The sequence below is a fragment of the Mobula birostris genome, chromosome 28, assembly GCF_030028105.1.
Source record: "Mobula birostris isolate sMobBir1 chromosome 28, sMobBir1.hap1, whole genome shotgun sequence".
Taxonomy (NCBI): Eukaryota; Metazoa; Chordata; class Chondrichthyes; order Myliobatiformes; family Myliobatidae; genus Mobula; species Mobula birostris.
In genome coordinates, this window is record NC_092397.1 from 15,937,499 (window position 1) to 15,965,290 (window position 27,792).

General features: G+C 46.5%; 1 protein-coding gene across 1 annotated transcript in view; it reads left to right on the forward strand.

The window, feature by feature from the left end:
* The window catches only part of polr2g (RNA polymerase II subunit G), a 36,353-nt gene extending 8,561 nt beyond the window's left edge, over positions 1 to 27,792 (forward strand). Inside the window, exons 3-8 of the mRNA XM_072245731.1 lie at positions 4,417 to 4,576; positions 19,219 to 19,269; positions 23,878 to 23,943; positions 25,493 to 25,564; positions 25,945 to 25,978; positions 26,942 to 27,792. Coding sequence (XP_072101832.1) covers positions 4,417 to 4,576; positions 19,219 to 19,269; positions 23,878 to 23,943; positions 25,493 to 25,564; positions 25,945 to 25,978; positions 26,942 to 26,955 — 397 coding nt within the window. The 3' untranslated portion in view covers positions 26,956 to 27,792. The remainder of the gene's footprint in view (positions 1 to 4,416; positions 4,577 to 19,218; positions 19,270 to 23,877; positions 23,944 to 25,492; positions 25,565 to 25,944; positions 25,979 to 26,941) is intronic.

Consider the following 27,792-nt stretch of genomic DNA (forward strand, 5'->3'; position numbering starts at 1 on the left):
GTACAGACCTAGAGCCATTGATACAGCTTGGGGTATCGGAGTATGGAATTCAATCCCTGTTTCCTCTGTGGAGTTTGTACGTCCTCCCTGTAGAATGCACGGGTTTTGTCCGTGTTCTCCACTTTCCTCCCACAGTCCAAAGACGTACTGGTTAGTAGATTAATTGTAAATTCTGTGGTTAGGCTAGTGTTAAATGGGGGGGGGGCACTGTTTGCTGGAAAGTGTGGCTCAAAGGGCTGTTGGGTCTCATTCCGTCCTGTATCACCAAATAATAAATAAATGCTCCTCATACGTTAACCCTTTCACTTCCAGGATCATTATTGTGAACCACGTCTGGACTCTTCCCAATGCCAGCACATCCTTTCTTGCCTTGCGCAGCATGGGATGACTCTTGCCGCCACTAGGATGGGCAATAAATGCTGTTGATATCACGCAAGCCCTTTCACCTCTGTGTGGGCAGTATTGGCAGCGGTAAATTGAAACTGGAGTGTAACACACACAAAATGCTGGAGGAACTCAGCGGGCCAGGCAGCATCTGCAGGAAAGCGCAAAGGTTGGGGGTGTAGTGGATAGTGTGGAGGGCTGTCAGAGGTCACAGCGGGACATTGATAGGATGCAAAACTGGGCTGAGAAGTGGCAGATGGAGTTCAACACAGATAAGTGTGAGGTGGTTCATTTTGGTAGGTCAAATACGATGGCAGAATATAGTATTAATGGTAAGACTCTTGGCAGTGTGGAGGATCAGAGGGAACTTGGGGTCCGAGTCCATAGGATGCTCAAAGCAGCTGCGCAGGTTGACTCTGTGGTTAAAAAGGTGTATGGTGTATTGTCCTTCATCAATTGTGGGATTGAATTTAGGAGCGGAGAGGTAATGTTGCAGCTATATAGGACCCTGGTCAGACCCCACTTGGAGTACTGTGCTCAGTTCTGGTCGCCTCACTACAGGAAGGATGTGGAAACCATAGAAAGGGTGCGGAGGAGATTTACAAGGATGTTGCCTGGATTGGGGAGCATGCCTTATGAGAATAGGTTGAGTGAACTCGGCCTTTTCTCCTTGGAGTGGCGGAGGATGAGAGGTGACCGGATAGAGGTGTATAAGATGATGAGAGGCACTGATCGTGTGGATAGTCAGAGACTTTTTCCCCAGGGCTGAAATGGTTGCCACAAGAGGGCACAGGTTTAAGGTGCTGGGGAGTAGGTACAGAGGAGATGTCAGGGGTAACTTTTTTACTCAGAGAGTGGTGAGTGTGTGAAATGGGTTGCCGGCAACGGTGATGGAGGCGGATACGATAGGGTCTTTTAAGAGACATTTAGATAGGTACATGGAGCTTGGAAAAATAGAGGGCTATGGGTAAGCCTAGTAATTTCTAAGGTAAGGACATGTTCGGCACAACTTTGTGGGCCGAAGGGCCTGTATTGTGCTGTAGGTTTTCTGTGTTTCTATGAAAGAGTAAACAGTCGACATTTCACGTCCTGATGAAGAGTCTTGGCCCGAAACATCTTTTCCATAGATGCTTCCTGATCTGCTGAGTTTCTCCAGCATTTCGTGTGCGTTGCTCAGGGTTTCCGGGATCTCGTGTTCACAGTGCTTGCCAATTGGATTTGACGCAAGCAACACATTTCACTGCATGTTTTGGTCTACGTGTGACAAATAAAGCCAGTCTTTAAGTGTTAGAGTGATAGGCCGATACAACGTGGGAAGAGGCCTTCGAGCCCACGTCATTTGTGTCGCCACGGTGGCGTAGTGGTCAGCGTGGTGCTGTTACTGCTTGGGCTGTTCCGGAGTTCAAATCCAGCGCCGTTCTGTCAGGAGTCTCTGAAGTGTGTGGGTTTCTTCCGAGTGCTCCGGTTTCCTCCCACAGTCCAAAAACGTGCTGGGAGTTTGATTGGTCACTGTAAATTGTCCCGTGTTTAGGTTAGGGTTAAATCGGGTTTGTCGGGGGTTGCTGGGGCAACACAACCTTACTCTGCTCTGTATTGCTAAGTTAAAACAAATTGCCGAATTCAGTTAGTCCCATTTGGAAGGCTTCCCGCTAGACCTGTCTGGATGTCTTCTAAACGTTGTAGTTGTACCTGTCTCTTCCGCTGTTTTTTGGACTGGAGACGCATGGTTGGTGGAGTTCGCCAGCGCTCTGTATTAGGCCCAATGCTCTGTGACGTCTGTATCAACAATTTGGTTGAGAATGTATACAAGGCACGGTTCGTAACCTTGGCAGCTGACACTAAAATAGGTGGCGTGGCAGACATTAAGGGCAGTTATCTGGATCTACAGGAGGATCTTGAGTAGCTGAGTAAGTGGGCCAAGGAGTGGCAGATAGAGTTTAATTTGGATAAGGCTGGGTGTTGTATTTTAGGAAGACAGATGGCGTACAGACTTCCACAGTGGATGGCGGGGCCGTGGAGAGTGTTGTAGACAAGTTTATGGATTTCTGAGAGTGGTACACTTGCCTTCATCACTGAGTACAGAAGTCGGCATGTTTTGTTGCCCTTGTGCAACACTGCTGAGGCCATATTTGGAAAGTAGTGTTGCACAAGGGCTCACGCTGGCCTGGGGGAAGAGTGGCGAGCGTGCAGAGGAGTTGCCAGGACTCGAGGGACTGAGTTACGGAGGGAAGTTGGGCTGGTTGAGACTTGATTCATCAGAGGATGAGGAGTGATCTTGAAGAGAGGCATAGATATAGTGAATGTGCACAGTCTTTATCCCAGCATTGGGGAGAATCAAGGACGAGAGGGTGCAGTTTAAGGTGAGAGAGGAGAACCTAAGAGAATACCATTTGTAACCATTTCACCCAAAGACTGGAAGGAGCTGCCAGATGTGGTGGTTGATGCAGGTTGATTAACAACATTTTTAAGGTACATGGTAGGAAAGGTGTAGAGTGGGATTCCCAACTTTGGGCCCACACACCTCTCGATTAATGTAAGGCTCCATGGCCTATGAAAGGTTGGGAACCCCTGGTTCGGAGGGAGACGTACTAAACACAGGACTAGCTTAGATGGAAATCTTGGTCAGCATGGTTTTGTTTGTCATGTATACATTGAAACATACAATGAAATGCATTGCTTGCATAAAGATTTATTTACTGAGATAGGGTGCGGAGTTTTGATCCACGCTGTCCAGCAATCCCCCAATTTAATCCTAGCCTAATCACAGGACACTTTACAATGACCAATTAACCTACCAACCGGTGCGTCTTTGGACTGTGGGAGGAAACCCACACGGTCACAGGTTTGAACGTACAAACTCCTTATGGGCAGCGGCGGGAATTGAACTCGTGTCGCCTGTACTGTGAACCGTCGTGCTAACCACCACACTACCATGTTGTCCCAAACAATCTTGAGAGGGTTGCTCATGATCTTCTCCTAAGAAAGGGGCTTCCCTTCCTCAACCATCAACACTGCCCTCACCCTCATCTCTTCCTTTTTGCGCGCACCTTCCCTCACCCCATCTACCCGCCACCCTACCAGGGATAGGGTTCCTCTTGTCCTCACCTACCACCCCACCCGCCTCTGCATCCAGCACATATCTCTCCGTAACTTCCGCCATCTCCGACCAGATCCCACCACCGAGTATCTCTTCCCCAGCCACCCCATCCCATGGTACTTTTCCTTGCATGCACTTGCTCCGCTACACCTCCTCCCTCACTACCATTCAGGGCCCCAAACAGTCCTTAGAGGAGAGGTGACACTCCGCCCGTTGGGGTCATCTACTGTATCCAGTGCTACCGTTGTGGCTTCCTGTATATCAGTGAGACCCGACGTAGATTGGGAGACGGCTTTGTCAAGCACCTACGCTCCGTCTGCCAGAAAGAGCGGGATCTCTCGGTGGCCACCCATTTTAATTCACTTCCCATTCCCATTCCGTTGGAGAAGCAACGACTTCCATTCCGTCTGGGTGGCCTCCAACCTGATGGCATGAACATCGATTTCTCAAACTTCTAGTAATTGTGCTCGCCCCTCACCATTTTCCATCCCCTTTTTCCTCTCTCACCTTATCTTCTTGCCTGCCCATCACCTCCCTCTGGTGATCCTCCCTCCTTCCCTTTCTACACTCTCTTATCAGATTCCCCCTTCTCCAGCTCTTTGACTCATTCACCAACCAACTTCCCAGCTCTGTACTTCACCCCCTCCCCTGGTATCACCTATCACCTACTACCATGTACCTCTTTCTCCCTCTTCCCCCCCCCCCCCCACCCTTCTTACTCTGACTTCTTCCCTCTCCCCATTCCGATCCTGATGAAGGGTCTCGGCTTGAACTGTCGACTGTTTACTCTTTTCCATAGGTGCTGCCTGACCTACTAAGTTCCTCCAGCATTTTGTGTGTGTCACTTATGGTGGGTTTTATTCCGAGCCTGCTGCCCAATTCTCAGGCGGTATCCGGACCTCATGCTAAAATTGCAGCGTTTTGGTTTATTCCAGATACGGATTTGTGATTGCTGTCACCACCATAGACAACATTGGAGCAGGTGTAATCCAGTCAGGACGGGGGTTCGTGCTCTACCCCGTCAAGTACAAGGCCATCGTCTTCCGTCCATTCAAAGGGGAGGTTGTCGATGCTGTGGTCACGCAGGTCAACAAGGTAATGTCCAGGAGTAATTATTTCACCGTAACTCCTGTCTGTAGTTATGTGAAACAGTTTAAGTTTTGGCCCAGAGGGGAGGGGGAAGGAATTACTTCATAAACGCAAGAGGTTCTGCAGACCATAAACACAAGCAAGTCTGCAGCTGCTGGAAATCCAGAGCAACACAAACACAAAATGTTACTTGTTAAAGCAACAAACTCAATTTCACAATGTGGGGCAGATCTCATGGTCTGCTATGGCTTTTCCTCCATAAGAAATGTATGGTATGTTAGCCTTTATTCGTCGGGGTTTGGGGGGGGGGGAATTGAGTTTAAGAGCTGTGAGGTAATGTTGCAACTCTATAAAACCCTGGTTAGTCCTCACTTGGAATATTGTGTTTGGTGCTGGCTACCAATGTGGAAGCTGTCGAGAGAGTGCAGAGGAGATTCACCAGGATGCCACCTGGACTAGAGAGGATTTCTTATGAAGATAGGTTAGCACACTAGGGCTTCTCTCTTGGGAGCAAAGGACGATGAGAGGTGACTTGATAGAGGTGTACAAGATGATAAGAGGCACAGATCAAGTGGGCAGCCAGAGACCTTTTTCCCCCAAGGCAGCAATGGCTGATACAAGGGTCTGTTGTCCATTCAGAAATCTGATGCGGTGGAGAAGAAGCTGTTCCTAGAAATGTTGAGTGTGTCTTCAGGCTCCTGTACCTCCTCTTTGGTAGAGTGAGAAGAGGTCGCGTCCTGGGTGATGGGGATCCTTAATGATGAATGTTGTCTTCTTGAGGAATCGCCTTTTGAAGGTGTCCTTGACGCTGGGGAGGCTAGAGCCCATGACGGAGCTGGCTGAGTGTATAATTTTCTGTGACTTCTCCCAATCCTGTGCAGTAGCCCCTCCGTCCCAGAAAGTGATGAACCCAGTTAGAATGCTCTCTGCGGTACATTTGTAGATATTTGCAAGTGTCTTTGGTGACATGCCTAATCTCCTCAAACTCCTAATGAAATATAGGCCCTGCTACACGTAACCCAGGCTATTTAAACCTAAATATGTGATGTTAGAAAACTCCTCCTGTGGAGGGATGAAAAAAAAGTTTACCGATTTTTTTTTCAAATAAATTTTGAAAACAATACTCTGCGAGGGCGGGGCATGGCTGACGCAGGACGGACAAGGAGAGAAACACAGCAACAATTAGAAGCTGAAGACGTGAACTGTTAAGAGTGGAATTAGTAGTGAGTATCTGTACTAACTTGAATCCTTCAGTGTGAAACCCCTGGAGGAGAGAAAATAACGATGAAAGACTTATTGAAGCTACGGCTAAACATGCAACAGCTATGACGAGACAATATCGGCAGAGATGAGTGTCCAAGAATCCCACTGTGTGGTCGGGAATTAGTTCTGTAAGATCATACCAAGGGATTTGGTCAAGTCTTTCTACAAGTTTGTGAACTGACTTTCCATGGATGATCAACCGTTTCATCCCACGAACCAAGAAACAAGATGGCGAGCCACCCAAGGTGAAGAACCAGCGAAAAACGAAATGTGTAATGACGCAGAGGATTTAATACGGTTGGATGTATAAGTTTATTCTCATTCGAAGAATCTGAATTTGATTTTCTGCAAGGACTGATTATTTTTTGCAAAGACTTTAAGTTACTGAACGAGATTTACTTTTTTTAAAAGTTGTGATGTTGGAGAATTGCCATGAAAGGAGTTAAACAGTGATTATATATAATTTTTGAATTTGAATTTAAAATTGTAGGGGGGGACTTCCGGGTCATCAAGGGAATGGCGGCGTAAGGAAAAGGTCTCTTGACAAAAAAGAAGGTAAACTGCCCCATAATGGAATTTAGACAAATACTTAATATTGCATAACTATATTAATAAAAGGGGCAAGGATGATGTCTAAGAACAAGATTAAAAAGTCTGCTCCGAAGGCTGATAAACATAAAGAGACGCAGCAAGGCGACGGGCCTAGCTCCCCCACGGCAAGCCAGGACGGAGATAATGAGGGGGAATCGGTGACTCTGTCCTTGATTCTCGGAGAGATTCGCGAGTTCCGACAAGATAACGGCAAACAGCTGGAAGATATTAAAGGAGAAATAGTAAAAACTAACTCGCGGATAGATGAAGCCAAAGCGAGGATTGTTGGAATTGAAGAGAAGCTACAAAACGCAGAGGAGGTGATAGCAGAAATGCTGAAGCTGCAAGACCAGCTCCAGTGGAAACTAATAGATCAAGAAAGCCGCTCAAGAAGGGAAAATGTGAGGATTTACGGAGTTCCCGAAGGAACTGAAGGTAAACCCGGATTGATGATTCCCTTCGTGGAGAAGCTACTTAGAGAGAACCTTGATATACCGGCCGCAAAAGACCTACAGATAGAAAGAGCTCACCGCGTGTTGGCACCACAGCCTCCAGCAGGCGCCCAGCCCAGATCGATTCTGGTCAGATTTCTCAGTTACAGAACGAAGGAAGAGGTGCTTAAAAGGGCATGGCAAAAGAAAGGTTTCATGTGGAACAACTATAAAATCAGTTTAGACCACGACTACGCACCGGGGATTCTTGCCAGACGGAAGGAATATACGGAAACACGGAGTCCTGAAGGAAAACCACATCAGATTCCAGACCCTGTATCCAGCTCGGCTGAGACTCTCTTACGACGAAGGGACAAAAACTTACGCTACGGTGGAGGAGGCAACATTGGACCTGGCGGACCGGGGACTACCTATTAAAGTTATCACCCAACCGGAGTCGCTACTGGAGAGGATTCGGCAGAAGTCGTGGCAGTTAGTGCGGCGAGGACGCTCCACACGAACCAGAGTGTCAAACTACAAGGAAAAGCTGCAAATATTCAGACGCGAATGTATAGAGAACACAGATTAATTAAGAGAAATGACTGAAAAGAGTAAATCGGACTTAAAGGTAAAATGAAAACTGGTAACTGAAAATAAACTGGACGGAATAACTTGAATGATAGCAATATGGTCGAGACATAAATAGGAGAAAATTCTCTATGATTATTCAAACTGCTGAGGGCCCTCTAACACAGGGTGAAGATAGAGGTTATCCCTCTGAACTGAGGCGGGTCGGTGCTCAGGCCTCACTGTGGGAAGTCGGGAAAAATTTTCAAATGTTACACGTTCAAAAATGTCTAGGGTGTGGTTATATGTCTTGGTTTACTGTTGAGAAGGGATTGCTTACTGTTTGGTTAGAAAAGGAGAGTTTTTTTTTCTACTAGAGAAAAATGCAAACTGAATTGGTAAAAATAATTTCCTATAATGTTAATGGGGTTTTGAATCCAATTAAAAGAAATAAGATTATGTCTAAATTGAAAAAAGAGAGGGCACAAATAGCTTTCCTCCAGGAAACACATATGAGCCAATCTGAACATGGAAAATTAAAAAGAATGGGCTTTAAGCATGTATTTTATTCATCATATAAATTGAGTCACAAAAGAAGGGTAGCTACTTTAATATCAAGTACTCTTAATTATGAACATATTTCAGAGACTAGAGACAAAGAAGGACGGTTCGTAAAAATCACAGGAAGAATAGAAGGTACAGAAATAACATTGCTGAATGTTTATGCTCCTCCAGGTTGTGAATGGTCATTTTATAGACACATTTTTGACCTAATGGTCAGTTCTCAAGGAGTAGTAATTTGTGGAGGGGATTTTAATATTAGATTAAATCCTATATTAGATTCTTCAAGAATAGTTACTCAGAATAAACCTCTGACTCGGAAAGTGAATTCATTGATGGAGGAGTTGGGAATTATAGATGTCTGGAGGAGATTACACCCTACTAGTAAAGATTATACATATTACTCTTTTCCTCATTCAGCCTATTCAAGGATAGACTATTTCTTTATCTTTAATACAGATAGACTCAGGATAAAAAACTGTAATATTGCAACAATTGATCTGTCGGATCGTAGCCCAGTCTCTATGTCTCTAATCTTGGAAAGGAAAATGAGGAAAACACTGTGGAGGCTAAACTCACATATACTCAATAACCCGAAAGTAATGGAGAGATTAAGGGGAGAAATCAAAGAATATCTAGACCTTAATGACACGGGAGAAACATCACCAGTGATCTTATGGGATACATTGAAAGCTGTACTGAGAGGGAAAATTATTTCCATTACCACTCACATGAAAAAAATCAATGCACAAAAATTAGCAGACCTTCAAGGAAAATTAAAACTACTTCAAGTTGTAGATAGCAACAAAAGTAATTCAAATCGAAAACAGGAAATTAGGAAATTGCAAAGTGAAATTGACGATATTTATACGTTGGAAACTCAAAAGAAATTTTCTTTACCTGAGACAAAAGAATTATGAAGTAGGAGGTAAATCAGCTAGATTATTAGCATATAAATTACGAAAGCAACAAGCAGACAATATAATTCATAAAATAAAGAATCCAAAGGCAAAGCTTGTGGAGAGTACAATAGGGAAAATTCAAGAGAGTTTTGAAACATATTATCAAGAGCTGTACTCCCAACCCTGGGCCCCCAATGAGCCCTATATAGACAGTGTATTGAATTTTTTAGATCTACCTAAACTTACAGATTTACAAAATGAAAGTTTATTAGAACCAGTAACTGTCAAAGAACTGAACGTGGCCATCTCTACGTTAAAGGCTGGAAAGTCCCCGGGTTCTGATGGGTTTACCTCAGAGTGGTACAAATCTCTGAAGACACAGTTAGCCCCATTACTACAACACCTTTAATTGGATCTTGCAGAGAGGAAAAACTCCACCTTCCTGGAGAGAAGCGATTATTTCAGTTATTCCTAAAGAGGGTAAAGATAAACTAGAATGTGGCAATTATCGGCCAATTAGTGTTCTTAACTTAGATTACAAACTATTTACATCTATATTAGCGCGCAGATTGGAAAAGCTTTTCACACATCAAAGTTGCTGGTGAACGCAGCAGGCCAGGCAGCATCTGTAGGAAGAGGTGCAGTTGACGTTTCAGGCCGAGACCCTTCGTCAGGACTAACTGAAGGAAGAGTGAGTAAGGTATTTGAAAGTTGGAGGGGGAGGGGGGGATCCAAAATGATAGGAGAAGACAGGAGGGGGAGGGATGGAGCCAAGAGCTGGACAGGTGATTGGCAAAAGGGGATACGAGAGGATCATGGGACAGGAGGTCCGGGAAGAAAGACAAGGGTGGGGGGGACCCAGAGGATGGGCAAGGGGTATAGTCAGAGGGACAGAGGAAGAAAAAGGAGAGTGAGAGAAAGAATGTGTGTATAAAAATAAGTAACAGATGGGGTACGAGGGGGAGGTGGGGCCTAGCAGAAGTTAGAGAAGTCGATGTTCATGCCATCAGGTTGGAGGCTACCCAGACGGAATATAAGGTGTTGTTCCTCCAACCTGAGTGTGGCTTCATCTTTACAGTAGAGGAGGCCGTGGATAGACATGTCAGAATGGGAATGGGATGTGGAATTAAAATGTGTGGCCACTGGGAGATCCTGCTTTCTCTGGCCGACAGAGCGTAGATGTTCAGCAAAGCAGTCTCCCAGTCTGCGTCGGGTCTCGCCAATATATAAAAGGCCACATCGGGAGCACCGGACGCAGCATATCACCCCAGTCGACTCACAGGTGAAGTTTTGCCTCACCTGGAAGGACTGTTTGGGGTCCTGAATGGTGGTAAGGGAGGAAGTGTAAGGGCATGTGTAGCACTTGTGGTAAGGGAGGTAGCCTCCAACCTGATGGCATGAACATCGACTTCTCTAACTTCCGCTAGGCCCCACCTCCCCCTCGTACCCCATCTGTTACTTATTTTTATGCACACATTCTTTCTCTCACTCTCCTTTTTCTCCCTCTGTCCCTCTGACTATACCCCTTGCTCATCCTCTGGGTCCCCCCCCTCCTTGTCTTTCTTCCCGGACCTCCTGTCCCATGATCCTCTCATATCCCCTTTGCCAATCACCTGTCCAGCTCTTGGCTGCATCCCTCCCCCTCCTGTCTTCTCCTATCATTTTGGATCTCCCCCTCCCCCTCCAACTTTCAAATCCCTTACTCACTCTTCCTTCAGTTAGTCCTGACGAAGGGTCTCGGCCTGAAACGTCGACTGCACCTCTTCCTACAGATGCTGCCTGGCCTGCTGTGTTCACCAGCAACTTTGATGTGTGTTGCTTGAACTTCCAGCATCTGCAGAATTCCTGTTGTTTGGAAAAGCTTTTACCTGGCCTAATCCACTTAGACCAGACTGGATTTATTCATCAAAGACAAACACAGGACAACATAAGGAGAACTCTGCACATATTAGAACAGGTTAATAAGAACGAGACAGAGACACTGGTAGTAGGATTGGACGCTGAAAAAGCTTTTGATTCGGTTAGTTGGGCATTCCTATACAGAGTGTTAGGAAGATTCGGCTTTCAAGGAAAGTTTATTAAAGTAATTCAGACTCTATATGACAGCCCTACAGCCCGAATTAAGATAAATGGGGACCTCTCTGACTCCTTCATCTTAGAGAGAGGCACTAGACAGGGATGCCCAATTTCTCCTCTCCTTTTTGCGCTATATATTGAACCGCTTGCCCAACTAATAAGACCGAGCGAAATCGTAAAAGGTATCAAGGTGGCAGGGATTGAACAGAAAGTGGCGTTATTTGCAGATGATGTTTTGGTCTACCTGAGTGAACCAGAAAAATAATTTATAGGATTGTTTACACTGTTGGATGACTTTGGCAAAATATCAGGTTATAAAATAAATGTAAAGAAAATGCAGGTTATGTCCCTAAATTATACACCATCCAAAAAGTTGCAGGATACATATGATTTTAAGTGGGAAGCTAAATCATTAAAATATTTAGGAATAACCCTGCCGAAGGATCTTTCAACACTGTCACAGGTAAATTACGGGCCATTAATCTCAGAGATAAAAGCAGATATGCATAGATGGAATCTTATCCCCTTTTTAAGTTTAAATTCAAGGATAAATACTATAAAAATGAATATTCTTCCTCGGTTATTGTATCTTTTCCGTACTTTACCGGTGGAGGTGGATGATAATCAATTCAGGGAATGGGACAAATGGATTTCCGGCTTCATTTGGCAAGGAAAGAAACCTAGAATTCGATATAACACCTTACAGTTAGGGAAGGAAGGAGGAGGTATGGTTCTTCCTTGCCTGAGAAATTATTTTTATGCCTCACAGATAACCCCTCTGTTATATTGGTGTAATAGGGAATATAAGGCTAGATGGAAGGAAGTAGAATTTGGATTAGTTGACAGTTTGCCTCTTCAGGCCTCAATAGCTGACAAAGGATTGATGGCCCAGTTGGAAAAATTTAAAAACGCTTGGATAAATCTTACATTAAAAGTATGGCAGAAGGTGGTTAATTCATGTGGAATTAATAACATGTTAAAACTCTTTAGATGGTGTGCATATGATACTGAATTCCTTCCCAACAGAGGAGATAAAAGATTTGAGCTATGGATAAAGAAAGGTCTTACAACCTACCTCTCATTTATAGAAAAAAGAGTATTACAAACTTTCCAAATCCTGCAGGACAAACATGGCCTAGAACATAATGACTTTTTTAGGTACCTTCAAGTACGAAACTATGTTGACCAGAGTTGTAGATATACAGACCTATCAACAGTAGAATTAGAATTTTTCAAGATTCTGAATTCGGCTTGCAGTTCAATACCTAGTAAATCAGTTTCTGGAGTATATAATGCACTCTCCAATGCTAAAAATGTAAATACACTGTATATTAAAGAGAAGTGGGAGAAAGAAGCGGGGTTGGTACTTTCAGAGGAGGCTTGGGAGAAAATCTGCAGCTTTCAATGGTCCTCGACTAATTCTTTGACTTGGAGAGAACATTGTTGGAAAAACATTATAAGATACTTCAAGACCCCATATCAGGAAAAATATAAAGATACAAATGTGATGTGTTGGAGAAGGTGCGGCTCCAAGGAGGCAAATCATTTTCATATTTTTTGGGATTGCCCTAAATTAAGTCTATTTCGGGAAGGTATTCATAGAACATTAGTTAAGGTACTTAGGTCCCAGATACCTCTGAACTTTGAGACGCTCTATTTGGGGCATGTATTGTTTCTTGAACAGAAGGAAAATATAAAGTTGCTGCAGGCCCTCTTAGCGGCAAGTGAGAAATCAATCACTAGAAAATGGCTAAATCCAATACCACCTACATTAGAAGATTGGTACGAAATTATCTTGGAAATATTTAAAATGGAAAAGTTGACTTACTCCCTGAGAACTCAAAAAGAAAAATTTTATCAAATCTAGAATAAATGGATTGAATATATAACCCCAATGCGAGCAGACTTTAGATGACTCTCCTAATGATTTATATTGCTCTTCTCATCAACACAGTAATATTGCTAATGTAAGCACCCCTAGTCTAAATGTTTGTTTTTTTTTTTGTTTTCTTTTGGAAAATAGAGAACTAACATAAGTAAAGGGAAAGATTTGGGAAAGGGATAAAAAAAATGAAAAAATTAAGTAAATAAGTACATAGGGATTGGATAATTATGTCTGCGGGCAGGAGCAAGCATGAACAAATTAGGATATAAACACCTACAATGGTTGATACATAGGCTTATATACAACATTTTGGACCAGTGGAAATGGTCCAGAAGGGTTATATGGAAACTATTATTACCATTTTTCTTAACAACTAATTCCATTACTTAGCCTAATAGGTTAGATTTACCACAGTACATAATTATCTATTTAAATGTTTATTTTCCTTTTATATCATCTCAATGTGTACTTAAGAATGTATAAATAATTGTAGTTTTATACATATAAAAGATGGAAAAGGTTATATGTGTGAAAAAGGTACATGATATTTGTGAATTCCATATCCAAATAAAAATAAAATTAAAAAAAAGTATTTAAAATTGTAGATGTACTGCCTGGAACAAAACTGAAGTTAACTAACACTTAAGAATTGGAATTATATTTGGTTTTCTAACTAACTGGGGACAAGTGAAAAGGGGGGGTTTCCCTTTTAAATAGGGAATAACACTGGATCTAATTAAAGAGATTAGGATAATAAAGGAATCTCTGATTCTAATTTAAAAGGAAATTGTGGTTTGATAGCTAAGATTTGGAACGTAAACAGAGTGTTGGAATTTTGAATTGTTCTTGCTGATGTAAATATTTTGTACATGTTGTTTTTTCCTTATAAACAAAACTTATCTCCAGAAGTGTGTGGTTTCTATTGGCTGCCTCCTTCCGATACCAGAATCTTCTGATGGCCTACAGGCACTTGGAGTCATTTGATTTTCTCAAAGAGTGCGGTGACTAGTCACACGTGATAAGACGGGTGCTACGCAGGAGTTACATGTACCTTCTTGTAAGTGGCTTCAGTAGGATTGCTTGTGAGGGAAAATATTACAGCAGTGCTCAGGCAGGACAGGTTAGAGGGCTTGTCTACTGAGTCCTTACGGGTGGAGCCGAGAAACAGGAAAGGTATGGCCACATTAGTGGTGTTGTATTATAGACCACCCAATAGTCAGCGAGAATTGGAAGAGCAAATCTGCAGAGAGAAAGCAGGCAACTGCAGGAAACATAAAGTTGTGGTGGTAGGGGATTTAATTTTCCATATATTGATTGGGACTCCCATACTGTTAAGGGTCTAGATGGTTTAGAGTTTGTAAAATGTATTCAGGAAAGTTTTCTAAATCAATATATAGAGGGACCAACTAGAGGGGATGCAATATTGGATCTCCTGTTAGGAAACGGGTTAGGACAAGTGACGGAAGTCTGTGTAGGGGAGCACTTTGGTTCCAGTGATCATAACACCATTAGTTTCAATTTGATCATGGACAAGGATAGATCTGGTCCTAGGGTTGAGGTTCTGAACTGGAAGAAAGCCAAATTTGAAGAAATGAGAAAGGATCTAAAAAGCTTGGATTGGGACAGGTTGTTCTCTGGCAAGGATGTGATCAGTAAGTGGGAAGCCTTCAAGGGAGAAATTTTGAGAGTGCAGAGCTTGTATGTTCCTGTCAAGATTAAAGACAAAGTGAATAGGAATAAGGAACCTTGGTTCTCAAGGGATATTGCAACTCTGATAAGAGAGAGTTGTATGACATGTATAGGAAACAGAGTAAATAAGGTGCTTGTGGAGTATAAGAAGTGCAAGAAAATACTTAAGAAACAAATCGGGAGGGCTAAAAGAAGACATGAGGTTGCCTTGGCAGTCAAAGTGAAGGAGAATCCAAAGAGCTTTTACAGGTATATTAAGAGCAAAAGGATTGTAAGGGATAAAATTGGCCCTCTTGAAGATCAGAGTGGTCGGCTATTTGCGGAACCAAAGGAAACGGGAGAGATCCTAAATGGGTTTTTTGCATCTGTATTTACTAAGGAAACTGGCATGAAGTCTATGGAATTAAGGGAAACAAGTAGTGAGATCATGGAAACTGTACAGATCGAAAAGGAGGAGGTGCTTGCTATCTTGAGGAAAATTAAAGTGGATAAATCCCCGGGACCTGACAGGGTGTTCCCTTGGACCTTGAAGGAGACTAGTGTTGAAATTGCGGGGGCCCTGGTAGAAATATTTAAAATGTCGGTGTCTACGGGTGAGGTGCCGGAGGATTGGAGAGTGGCTCATGTTGTTCCATTGTTTAAAAAAGGATCGAAAAGTAATCTGGGAAATTATAGGCCGGTAAATTTGACGTCGGTAGTGGGTAGGTTATTAGAGAGAGTACTAACAGACAGAATCTACAAGCATTTGGATAGATAGGGGCTTATTAGGGAGAGTCAACATGGCTTTGTGCGTGGTAGGTCATGTTTGACCAATCTATTGGAGTTTTTCGAGGAGGTTACCAGGAAAGTTGATGAAGGGAAGGCAGTGGATGTTGTCTACATGGACTTCAGTAAGGCTTTTGACATGACCTCCGCATGGGAGGTTAGTTAGGAAAATTCAGTCGCTAGGTATACATGGAGAGGTGGTAAATTGGATTAGACATTGGCTCAATGGAAGAAGCCAAAGAGTGGTAGTAGAGAATTGCTTCTCCGAGTGGAGGCCTGTGACTAGTGGTGTACCACAGGGATCAGTGCTGGGTCCATTGTTATTTGTCATCTGTATCAATGATCTGGATGATAATGTGGTAAATTGGATCAGCAAATTTGCTGATGATACAAAGATTGGAGGTGTAGTAGACAGTGAGGAAGGTTTTCAGAGCCTGCAGAGGGACTTGGACCAGCTGGAAAAATGGGCTGAAAAATGGCAGATGGAGTTTAATACAGACAAGTGTGAGGTATTGCACTTTGGAAGGACAAACCAAGGTAGAACATACAAGGTAAATGGTAAGGCACTGAGGAGTGCAGTGGAACAGAGGGATCTGGGAATACAGATACAAAATTCCCTAAAAGTGGCGTCACAGGTAGATAGGGTCGTAAAGAGAGCTTTTGGTACATTGGCCTTTATTAATCAAAAGTATTGAGTATAAGAGCTGGAATGTTATGATGAGGTTGTATAAGGCATTGGTGAGGCCGAATCTGGAGTATTGTGTTCAGTTTTGGTCACCAAATTACAGGAAGGATATAAATAAGGTTGAAAGAGTGCAGAGAAGGTTTACAAGGATGTTGCCGGGACTTGAGAAACTCAGTTACAGAGAAAGGTTGAATATGTTAGGACTTTATTCCCTGGAGCATAGTAGAATGAGGGGAGATTTGATAGAGGTATATAAAATTATGATGGGTATAGATAGAGTGAATGCAAGCAGGCTCTTTCCACTGAGGTAAGGGGAGAAAAAAACCAGAGGACATGGGTTAAGGGTGAGGAGGTAAAAGTTTAAAGGGAACATTGGGGGGGGCTTCTTCACACAGAGAGTGGTGGGAGTATGGAATGAGCTGCCAGACAAGGTGCTAAATACGGGTTCTTTTTTAACATTTAAGAATAAATTGGACAGATACATGGATGGGAGGTGTATGGAGGGATATGGTCCGTGTGCAGGTCAGTGGGACTAGGCAGAAAATGGTTTGGCACAGCCAAGAAGGGCCAAAAGGCCTGTTTCTGTGCTGTAGTTTTTCTGTGGTTTCTATGATAGACCTTCAGAAATGTTGACACCCAAGAACTTGGGGACGGCTGGTGGTGCAGTGACATCAGCGCCGGACTTCGGAGTGGAGACTCCCGAGTTCAAGGCCAGTCCCACCCCCCCCGAGCACGCTTTCCATCTGTGCCACTTGGCCTTGTTTAAAAAAATAGAAGGGTTGAGTCAGGAACGTTCATACCGTGACCTGGTTAATCCGAAAGGAGACCGATCCTGACATTACACACCAGACAGGAATGGCTGACTGTCTGGTGCAACAAGCTATGAATGAACCCAAGAACTTGAAGCTGCTCACTCGTTACACTGTTGATCTCTTGATGAGGACTGGAGTGTGTTCCCTCAACTTGCCTTTCCTGAAGTCGACAGCAGTTCCTTGGCCTTACTGACATTGAGCGCAAGGTCGTTGTGACACCACACAACCAGCTGATCTATCTTGCTCCTGTACGTCTCCTGGTCACCATCTGAAATTTTGCCAACAGTAATTGTGTCGTCGGCAAATTTATAGATGGTGGTTGCTGTGCCCAGCCACGCAATCGTGGGTATAGGGAGAGTAAAGCAGTGGGCTGTGCAAGCATTCTTGAGGTGTGCCGGTGCTGATTGTCAGCGAGGAGGAGATATTATTTCTGATCCACACAGACTCTGGTCTCCTGGTAAGGAAGTCAAGGATCCAGTTGCAGAGGGAGGTACAGAGGACCAGGCTTTGGAGCTTGTTGATTAAGTATGATTGTGTTAAACGCTGAGCTGTAATCAATGAAAAGCAGCCTGATGTAGGTATTGCTTTTGCCCAGGTGATTCAAGGTGGTGTTCAGTTATTCCCAGAATAAGAATCAATCGTGTCCTGTTACAAGACCATAAGACATAGGAGCAGAATTAGGTCCACTCTGCCATTTCACCAAGGCTGATTTATTATCCTTCTCAATCCCATTCTTCTGCCTTTTTCCTGACGATCTTACTATGACGAACCCACCAACGTCCACTTTTAGTACATCCAAAGTGACTTGGCCTCCACAATGGATTTCACAGCTTCACCACCCTATGGCTAAAGAAATTCCTCCTCATCTCTGTTCTAAAGGCACGTCCTTCTATTCTGAGGCCATGCCCTCTGGTCCTAGACTCTTCCCACTATTGGAAATGCCTTCTCCACGTTCACTCCATCAAGGCCTTTCAATAATCAATAGGTTTCATTGGGGCCCCTCCCCTCATCTTGTAAACTCCCGCGAGCACGGGCCCAGAGGCAACGAGTGCTCCTCGCACGTTAACCCTTTCATTCCCGGGATAATTCTGGTAAACTTCCTCCGAACGTCTCTGTTCTGGATGTTGGAGATCTTTCACCAGTCTGTTGTAGCGAGTGCGGTCTTCTTTGCGGCTTTACGTTGGGGGCGCAGCATCGGTGCTGGTGATGCGAAAAGACAAAATAAACTCATCTGTCCTTGCCTGAGTTAGTGGTGGAGAGGAGGCTGCTAAACAAACTGTTATCCATTATGGACAGTCCTCTCCATGACCTACTGGATAAACAGCGGAGCACCTTTTCCAACGGGCTCATTCAGCTCCACTGTCACAAGGATCGTTACAGAAAATCTTTCCTACCAAATGCAGTCAGCATATACAACAGTTCATTTCTGTGTGACACAAGAACACGCATCATAGTACAATAGTTTCTGTTTTATTATTTCATACATTATTGCACATTGGTAAATTATTGTGTATGTTATTCTGCGCCTTATTAGTTTGCACACTGCTAAATGTTTTTAAATGTTGCTGCTGTAACAGAAGAATCTCCCGCTCAGAATCAATAAAGTAAAGGCATCCGTCAGTCTTGCGAGACCGTGGATCTGCGCCTGGAAAGTCTTCACTCTCCAGGGAGCAGGCCTGGGCAAGGTTGTATGGAAGACCGGCAGTTGCCCATGCTGCAAGTCTCCCCTCTGCACGACACCGATGTTGTCCAAGGGAAGGGCATTAGGACCCATACAGCTTGGCACCGGTGTCATCGCAGAGCAATGTGTGATTAAGTGCCTTGCTCAAGGACACAACACGTCGCCTCGGCTGGGGCTCGAACTCACGACCTTCAGGTCGCTAGTCCAATGCCTTAACCACTTGGCCACGTGCCCACGAATCAATAAAGTGCATATTATTATTGTTATGATTATTATTAATAACAAAGGGATGCCCTTGTATTCTGAGGTAGTGCTCTCAGGTCCTGGGCTAGGAAATATCCCAGACTATTGGAAACGTCCTCGCTCTTATGTGGGCCAAGATAGGTTTTAATGAGGTCCCCACTCATTCTTCTGAACTCCAGCGGGCGCAGGCCCAGAGCCATCAAATGCCCCTCGTATGTTAACCTGTTTGTTCCCAAGTTGATCCTTGTGAACCTCCTCTGGACCCTGTCCAACGCCAGAGCATCCTTCCTGGGACGAGGGGCCCCAGAATGCTCTCAATGTTCCAAGCCAAGCCTCGGCCTTACGTCTGGGTTACTCCCCAGGGTGAGGATCAGTCATGTATTTCTAGTGCCCTGTTACTCCCCAGGGTTAAGGATGGGTCGTGTAAGTATAGAGTTAGGCTAGGGATGAGTCAAACAGCAGCTCAGTTTATTTATTATTCTTCCTGAACCCTGCAGGTTGGACTCTTCACTGAAATCGGGCCCATGTCCTGCTTCATCTCCAGACACGTAAGTTGTAAAACCTGCTGACGCTCACCTCCTGTTCACTGGTAAAGCTGCTCGCTAAGTAACTGGTTCAGTCCCATTACGGCGGCTGAGAATTCGGTATCATTTCTTAAAAATTAATGGTGGTATAATGCTTCACAGTGCTGGCAAACCCGTGTTCAATTCCCGCCGCTGTCTGTGAGGAGTTTGTCCCGTCTCCCTGTGGGTGTGTGGGTTTCCACAAGGCCGTAACACATAGGAGCAGAATGAGGCCATTCAGCCCATCGGATCTGCTCCACCATCCATCATGGCTGATTTATTCTTCCTGCCTTCCCCCTGTAACCTTTGACGCCCTCACTAATGAAGAGCCGATCAGTCTCCACATTATATATAGTCAGAAAGCTGGCCTCCACGGCCGACTGTAGAAATGAGTTCTACAGATTCACCGCCCTCCTCATCTCCATTGTAAATGGACATCACCTCTATTCTGAGGCTGTGTCCTCAGGTCCTAGACTCCCCCACCATAGGGCACATCCTCTCCACATCCACTCTAGTGAGGCCTTTCACTATTTTGACGGGTTTCAGTGAGGTCCCCCCTTCATTTTTCTGAAGAACTACCCCATTCATCATCCTCCCCCCCCCCCCCCCCCACATCGCACATTGTTTTCTCCATTGAGCAGTAACCCCTTAGGAGAGCATCGTACTCGACTCGAGCGGTCGAAACGATTCCTAATACCACGCCTTCGCGCTCCACACCACTCATTGTGATAATGGTGTACCCAGACATCCGTCTTTGCAAACCTGTCCAGTGAATCCCGCGTTACTGGCTGTATAATGCCTTGCGACGACCCCGTAACCTTGTCGATGTGTTGTACCCCTGTATCCCCCAAGTAACAGACATTTCCCCTTTGTTACCGGGAGCAGAGTGGCAGCGTGACGCTATCACAGCGCTGGCGACACGGGCTCAGTTCACACCGGAGTCAGCGTGGGTTCCCTCCTGGTGCTCCGGATTCCTCCCGCCTTCCAAAGGCACGCCGGTTGTCTATTTGTTTTTATTGGGATCCAGCACGGAACAGGCCCCTCGAGCCGCGCCGCCCAGCCACCCTCAGTTGAGCCCTGGCCTAATCACGGTACAGTTTACAATGACCCACCAACCGGTACCTCTTCGGACTGTAGGAGGAAACCAGAGCACCCGGAGGAAGCTGAGCAAACTCCTTACGAGCAGCAGTGGGAATTGAACCCTTGTCGCTGGCGCTGTGGAGCGTTGTGCTAACCACTATGCTCCTGTGCTGCCCTTCAGTCGGTTCATTAGTCACATGGGTGATTTGGGCAGCGTAGACTCCTTTGGCCGGAAGGCTCTGTCGCCGAATAAAGAAACAGGCCCTTTGGCCCACAGTCCCCATGCTGGCCATCCAGTCACATTGACCGGCCCTCACTCTGCCTTGCTGCTTCCAGTGCCCCAAGGTACCTCAGTGTTACCTTGCTGTACCTCACATAGGGACGAGATGCTGCCGTGAATTACAGTCATTGCAAGACCTTTGAATGGCCAAATAATGCTGCTCCCCTCTGTGCTTCCCAGTTTGACTCGCGTCCCTGTTGTTTCTGCTCTTTTACTTCTTTTGTTTCCTGAGAACCAAACATCAGCTTTTCCTGCCCAGTCCTCTGAGCCCCAGTTAGATTGTAAGGCATAGGAGCAGAATTAAGCAATTCGCCCCGTCGCGTCTGCACCGCCATTGCATCAGGGCTGAGTTTTATCCCTCTCAGCCCCATTCTCCTGCCTTCGGCCTGTAACCTTTGATGCCTTGACTCATCACGAACCGAGCTACCTCCACCTTAACTTGGCCTTGGCGCCCAACATTGAGGGTATGCTGGGGTCTGCCTGCAAGTATCGCCACGCTCCCAGAGCCAAGATTGTACGTCCACAACTTACTCACCCGAACTCATTTGTCTTCGGAATGTGGGCACGTGGAGGAATCCCACCGGGTCACAGGGAGAACGTACAAACTCCTTACAGACGGTGGCAGAGAATTGAACCTGAGTCACTTAAAGAGAAATCAAAATCAACCTCGTTCAAATATTTACAAGGATAAATCATGAAATGTGTATATTCTTACATGGTGGGGGGAGAGGGTAGAGCCGGTGCGAGTGAGGGGAGGGGGAGGGTCGATGTTTTTACTACTGCTTGTGAGGGGGAGGGAGATTTGGGGTTCCGATGTTCCTGTTATTCATTGCTTGGGGTTTCTTTTTTCTGTTTCGTGGCTGTCTGTGAAGAGTACGAATTTCAGGTTGTAAACCATATACATTCTCTGATATTAAATTGAACCATTGACAATTCATAGTTAATACGTTAAGCAGTGTGCTATTATATTCCTTAAAACCAATAGGAGTGTTGCCACTCATGTGGCCCCCCCCCACCTCCCCAGGGTGGTAATGTTGTTGTTCTCTCCGTGGGGCGGCAGCCTTGCGGTTTCATTAGCATTTCTCTTTTTTTTTAACGAGGTCGAGTCAGTAGCTCGACGCTCGACCCAGCACGGGTTGAAAGTGTGCAAGGAGCTGGCCGGAATCGAACCGGGGACCACTCCGCTCGAAGGCTGGCATGGACACCACTATACCACCGGCTGGGGTGGTGATATACTGCAATAATTGAGGGGGTTCCTCGCCCAGCCCAACCCAACCCCTCCTTGTCCAGTGGTGGAAGAACCCTATGACATGGTCCTCCACACACCGAGCCCCAGGGCATCCTCCTGAAGCCCAGAATGCGCTGGTCGGGAGTGTTTCTCCGCGGCAGGGGACCCCCAACCTTTTTTTAATGCCACGGACCCCCTACCATTAACCGAGGGGTCTGGGAATGAACTCCTGCACTGCGGACGTCTCAACGTGCTGCCAGAAAAGCTGTAACAGAACTGCGTGACCGTGTCACGCCTATCGTGGAAAAAGCAAATCCGAACCGGCAGATTACTGTCCAGTCGCTCGTGGGTAAACAGAGGGGGAAGGTGACGTCGACAGGCTATTAATCACCGACAGCTCATCGAGTTGCTGACTAATCCCAGGATGCTAGGTCAGGGTCAGGGATTTACAGGGTCATGAGCATAAGATGTGGGAGCAGCCCATCGACTCTACTCCGCCATCCCAACATGGCTGATTCATTATCCCTCTCAACCCCATCCCCCTGTGACCTTTGCCCTGACTGATCAAGAACCTGTCAACCTCCGCCCTCAATAACTTGGCCTCCACAGTCGCCCATGGCAGCAAATTCCCTAGGTTCATCGAATTGGCTGGGTCTGTTTGCCGAGGTGAGAAGTCTGGTGGGGCAAGGGGTGCGGGTGGTGACCAGATGGAATTCCGTTTGCCACCGTAAGGGCACAGAGAAGAGAATGCAGTTGTGAGGGTGGATGGTGGAGGGGAGGATAACAGAGTTTACTCAGAGGGTGAACGTGGAACTTGCTTTGAGTGGTTCACATAAGTGTGGAACACACACCCTGTAAGGTATTCAGGGACAGTCTTCACCTGGAGAGTGGGGAAGCTCACCTTCAAGGGTCAGCTTACTGTGAGAAGGAGCATTTGGTGCCTCCTTCTCTGGAATTTAGAATGGGGGGGGGGGATCTCATTGAAACCTACTGAATTTTGAAAGGCCTAGATAGAGTGGATGTGGCAAGGATGTTTCCTATAGTGGGGGGAGTCCAGGGTCAGAGGGCGCAGCCCCAGAATACAAGGACGCCCCTTTAGGACAGATGAGGAGGAATTTCTTCAGCCACTGGGTGGTGAGTCTGTGGAATTCATTGGCACATTCAAGTATATTTAAAGCAGAGGTTGATCGGTTCTTGATCAGTGAGGGTGTCAAAGGTTACGGGCAGAATGGGGTTGAGAAAGAGGGACAATAAATGGCTGAGCAGACGCGATGGGCCGAATGGCCTGGTCTCCCATGTCCTGCATGGGTACATTGAAGGAGTGGTAAGGAAGTGCATGAGAGTGAAGGGTTGGGTGGAGTGAGGGATTGGGGAAGTCCCTTGTGGAACACAGCCAATGCACCAACCGGTTGCTATGCCCGCTGTGTAAACTAGCAGGTCTGTTTGTATGACAGTGGCAGGAAATTGCCACCTGGTCAGAGGAACTGAGTACAATATGCATTCTGCCCCTCGATGTGTGTGCATGTGTCAAAGTGACAGCTTCATTCTAACACAGGGGTTCGCAACCTGGACCCTTCGTTTAACGGCAGGGGCCCATGGCGTGAAAAGATTGGGAACCCCTGTTCTAACCTGAAGATTGGCTGTGCGTGTAGGGCAGTGGTCCCCAACTTCCGGGCCGTGAAGAATGCAGCGGTAGCCGGAACGCACCCAGCACGTCTTTAAGAAAAAAGCCAGAATAAACAAGCCAATTAATTACGTGCCGGGCTTTTTTTCTTAAAGACGTGCTGGGTGCGTTCCAGCTACCGCTGCATTCTTCGCGGCCCGGAGGCTGGGGACCACTGCTGTAGGGGATTTTCGCATTGTAGTCAAGGTACTTGAAGCCAAAATGAAACTGAGGGCAGCAAATGCTAACAAAGACGTACTTGGATGTTAAATTTACTTTGACTTTTGATTTTGTCTTTGCCATAAAGCCAATCAGTTTGTCCTGACGTGTCTTTCTCCCCAGTCTATTCCATCAGAAATGGAATTTGACCCCAACTCCAACCCACCCTGTTACAAGACCAGCGATGAGGTAGGTGACTCAACTTTGCTCGGGCGTTCAGTGGCTTTATAACGCGGAAGGAATGGATTTGTTTTCTTCTCTCCCCCTCCAGTCTAGCTCAGCGCCACTGAGAAGGCTGGTAGTTGTTACCACAGCAAGTAGCTAGCAGTGAGGGAAGATGGGACCGGCCAGTGACTAGTCATTCTGTTGTCAGATGGGTGGGGTCATTGGGTGAGAGAGAATTCAGCTCGTTATTGCTGCTCTCTCTTTGAATAGCTGAATCAGAACCAGCTTTAATATCACTGAACCTGTTTTGCACCGTTGCCCAGGACACACCCTGATCTCATTGCTACCATCAGGGAGGAGGCACACACTCAACGATTCAGGAACAGCTTCTTCCCCTCCGCCATCCGATTCCTGAATGGACATTGAACCCACGTTTTTATTTCTGTTTTTGCACTACTTAGTTAGTTATTTTAATTCATTTTTTTCTTGTTATGTACTGCTGCCACTGTTAACAAGTTTCATGACATATGCCGATGATATCAATTCTGTTGCTAAAAACCTATAAATTGCAATAAGAATTTTATTTTAAAATCTAAATGTAGTGCAAAGAGAGAGCAAAAATAATGAGGTAGTATTCATGAATTGGTTCACCGTCCATTCGCTTTCAAACTGTTATAAAAAAAGTCGCCCTTCAGTGCAGATGAGAGCAGATGTCCTGGATCCCGCCTAACTTCAGCCTCTGGAAGCAAGAAAGGTTAACAGTTTGGCTAGAATTACTTGAAGAAAAATACCAAATAACGTTGTGTGGGATTTTTAAAGAAAGTGCTGGAAAGACTTGGCAGGTTTGGGAGTAATCTGTGGTGGCGGGGGGGGGGGAGAGAGAGAGAGAGAGAAGCAGCTATAATGTTCCCTCAGCCGGACCTGGCAACGACTCTTCATTCTCCACAGATGCTGCCCTATCTTCTAAGTGTTCTGGCATTATCTGTTTTTCTTTCGGATTTCTGCAGTTTTCAGAGGAGGTGCAGATCACCAAATATCACCCTGAGGTTCATTTTCTTGCAGGCCTTCGCAGTAGAGCAAAGAAACGAAATAGAACCAGTGAAAAGCTGCACAAACAAAGAACAACCGATTTCCTGCCTCCAGCACCATCGTTGCTTTGGTTTTGCTCAGTTTTCAGCTCACTGGCCGGCAGAGCTGTAACGACTGTCCAACCAGAAGTACAGCCTCCGGATGTCCGTAAGACTGGGACTGTTAGATTTACAATAGCGAATCGGGAGTAACCCACTTCCACAGGCCTGAGAGCAAATTCCTGCCTGCGAGAGTGGTGAGGCACTGGAGCTCCTTGCTGTTGTCCTGTGTCTCTAAACAGGGAGCCTGACCATTGCTGCTTGGAATTGTAGAAAGGAAGCTGTTTCATGTCGAACCTCCGGGCCCTGGAATCACTTCAGGGGCTCGGAGAGAATTTCCACTCTGGCCCTGGCCTCTCCCAGATTCCATCAGAAGAGAGCGGCTGTTCTTTTAGTGTGCGTGTTTGACAGAATGGTCTTTTGTAATTCTGAGTCTTCCCCTTCAGGACATAGTCATTCAGCAAGATGATGAGATTCGCCTGAAGATCGTAGGGACCAGGGTGGATAAAAACGACATAGTGAGTACTCAGCCTGGTTTCAGGGGAGAGGGCCGCAGGGAGTGGGGGAGGGGAGCAGGGGAGGAGAGGGGAGCAGCCCGTGGGGAGTGGGGGAGGGGAGGGGGAGAGGGCCGCAGGGAGTGGGGGAGGGGAGCAGCCCGCGGGGAGTGGGGGAGGGGAGGGGGAGAGGGCCGCAGGGAATGGGGGAGGGGAGGGGAGCAGGGGAGGAGAGGGGAGCGGCCCGCGGGGAGTGGGGGAGGGGAGGGGAACGGCCCGCAAGGGGGGGAGGGGGCGAAGCACAGGAATCTGTATGCCAAACGCACCACTTTTAGCTGGTTGGAGGAGGGGAGATTGCAGGGTCCCGTCCACTCCTGTAACGAGTGTTTTCACTTCACTTGCAGTTTGCCATCGGCTCTTTGATGGATGACTACCTCGGTGAGTACATGTGCTGTCGTCCTGGGAGGACAGGGGGCTAGCGGGAGTCTCCCCGTCATCTGGATGCGCGATGAGATGGCAAGACCCACCCCTCACGTGGGTGTGAGGGCTACGAACGTGTAATTCGTGGCCCTCACCGTGTGTGTGGGCAGTAACTCCCGGCACATCAAGAGTGGGTGGCGGGGTGATGCAGATGAAACAGCGAAACGAGCCCCATTTCCCCCTCCCTCCCACCCACCCAGCCACCCATTCACACATACACAGCCCTCTAACCCCCAGGACAGGCCAGCTTCTTCAGCCTCCCACGGACATAGAACCATTAACCCCCCCCCCCCCCAGTGGACTCGTGGTGATTCACAGACTCAGTCCGGGCTCCAATTGACCTTCGAGTTTTGAACTGGACTTCCACCCGGCCTTCTGATGGACTGAACTGGCCTCCCGTATTCCCTCAGGCAGAGAGTACCAAATACTCGCCACTCCACGCAGTAATAAATTTCCAAACGCCTTAGTTTTAAGTGACAAACTAAATTCTCTCATTGAAGATTCTCCACATCTCCCCTCCCCCCAGGATCTTGCATCTTTCTGTAAGATTGTCCCTGCTAATCCCCAAAGGGCACTGTCCCATACACCATCAATCCTCATGCCGTGCCACTGGGGGATCTGTGTGTGCTGGATCATAACGCTGTGTACTGTGTGTGATTGTGTGTGTTGTGGTTTACACCTTGGCCCCAGGGGGATGATGTTTCATTTGTCTGTATACGTGTGGATGGTTGAATGACAATTGAACTTGGATTTGGAGCCTGTTTAGCCTCTGTTGACAGCGTTCCCAGTGGATCTTGTGGAACAAGAGGCATGCCGGGTTTGGTGCTGTTAACGTTTCATCAGCTTGGGAGGCAGGGGCTGCCCTCTAGGTCCGTGCAAGCCTCCGTCACTTAATGGCCGAGCGTTTTTCCCCTCTTGCAGGGCTTGTGAGCTAGAGCACCCACCACCCATCCAGACCCGCCGCCACAGGGACCAGGAGTTCTGAAGGGTGACCGCTCCCTTCCCTGGCAGGGCACCGCCGCCCCACCTCGCCGCGCAAGACCTGCTCGACGTCAGTACCGCACGCCCGCTCTTTTGGGGGTCCGACCCCGCGGGTGTGGTTGCTGTCCGAGGACTGAGCCAAGGGGCAGCGAGATCCTATGCAAAACGGGTCTGTAAATCTGAAGACACCTCCCTGGAATCCTCCTCAGCCCAAAAGGAGGCAGCACACACCCTCCCTCCCGTTCATGCCCCTCTGGAGTGGACCCCCCCCCCCAACTCCCTCCACCAGGGCGGTATTGTTGCCATAGCTCACGTGAGCGGGTGCGCACTGCTGCCTTGGAACCTCCACGGTGACGTCGGCTCTACTTCAAACCCGCGGTCAAGCTGCAAAGAGGTTGGCGTCTGCACCGGAGCCAACCCAGCCCCCCTCGCGGTGTGTTAGCGGCAGCGCGTGATCGCCGTGGGCTCCCTCCAACACGCTGAGCCTTCCCAGAAAGAAGTAGGCCGATGTTTTGTTCTCTCTCTCTGTGGCCTCCACTGCCCAACGCTTCCATTCCAGGAACTCTGTCTCCCCCTGTTGGTCGGTTATCCTGGACAAGCTGAGGCTTAGGGTGTTGGCTGAATCTTAAACTTAAAACAGATGTAATTTCTGATTCCCTAGTTTTTTAAAAAAAAATGTATTTTGATTTTCTGATGGAATATTTTGCGGTTTCTTTTTCCCATTTTTAATTGAATTCTAAGCAAGCCACAACGATCCCCTTGTATTTCCTATTAAATAAATAGATCTGTGA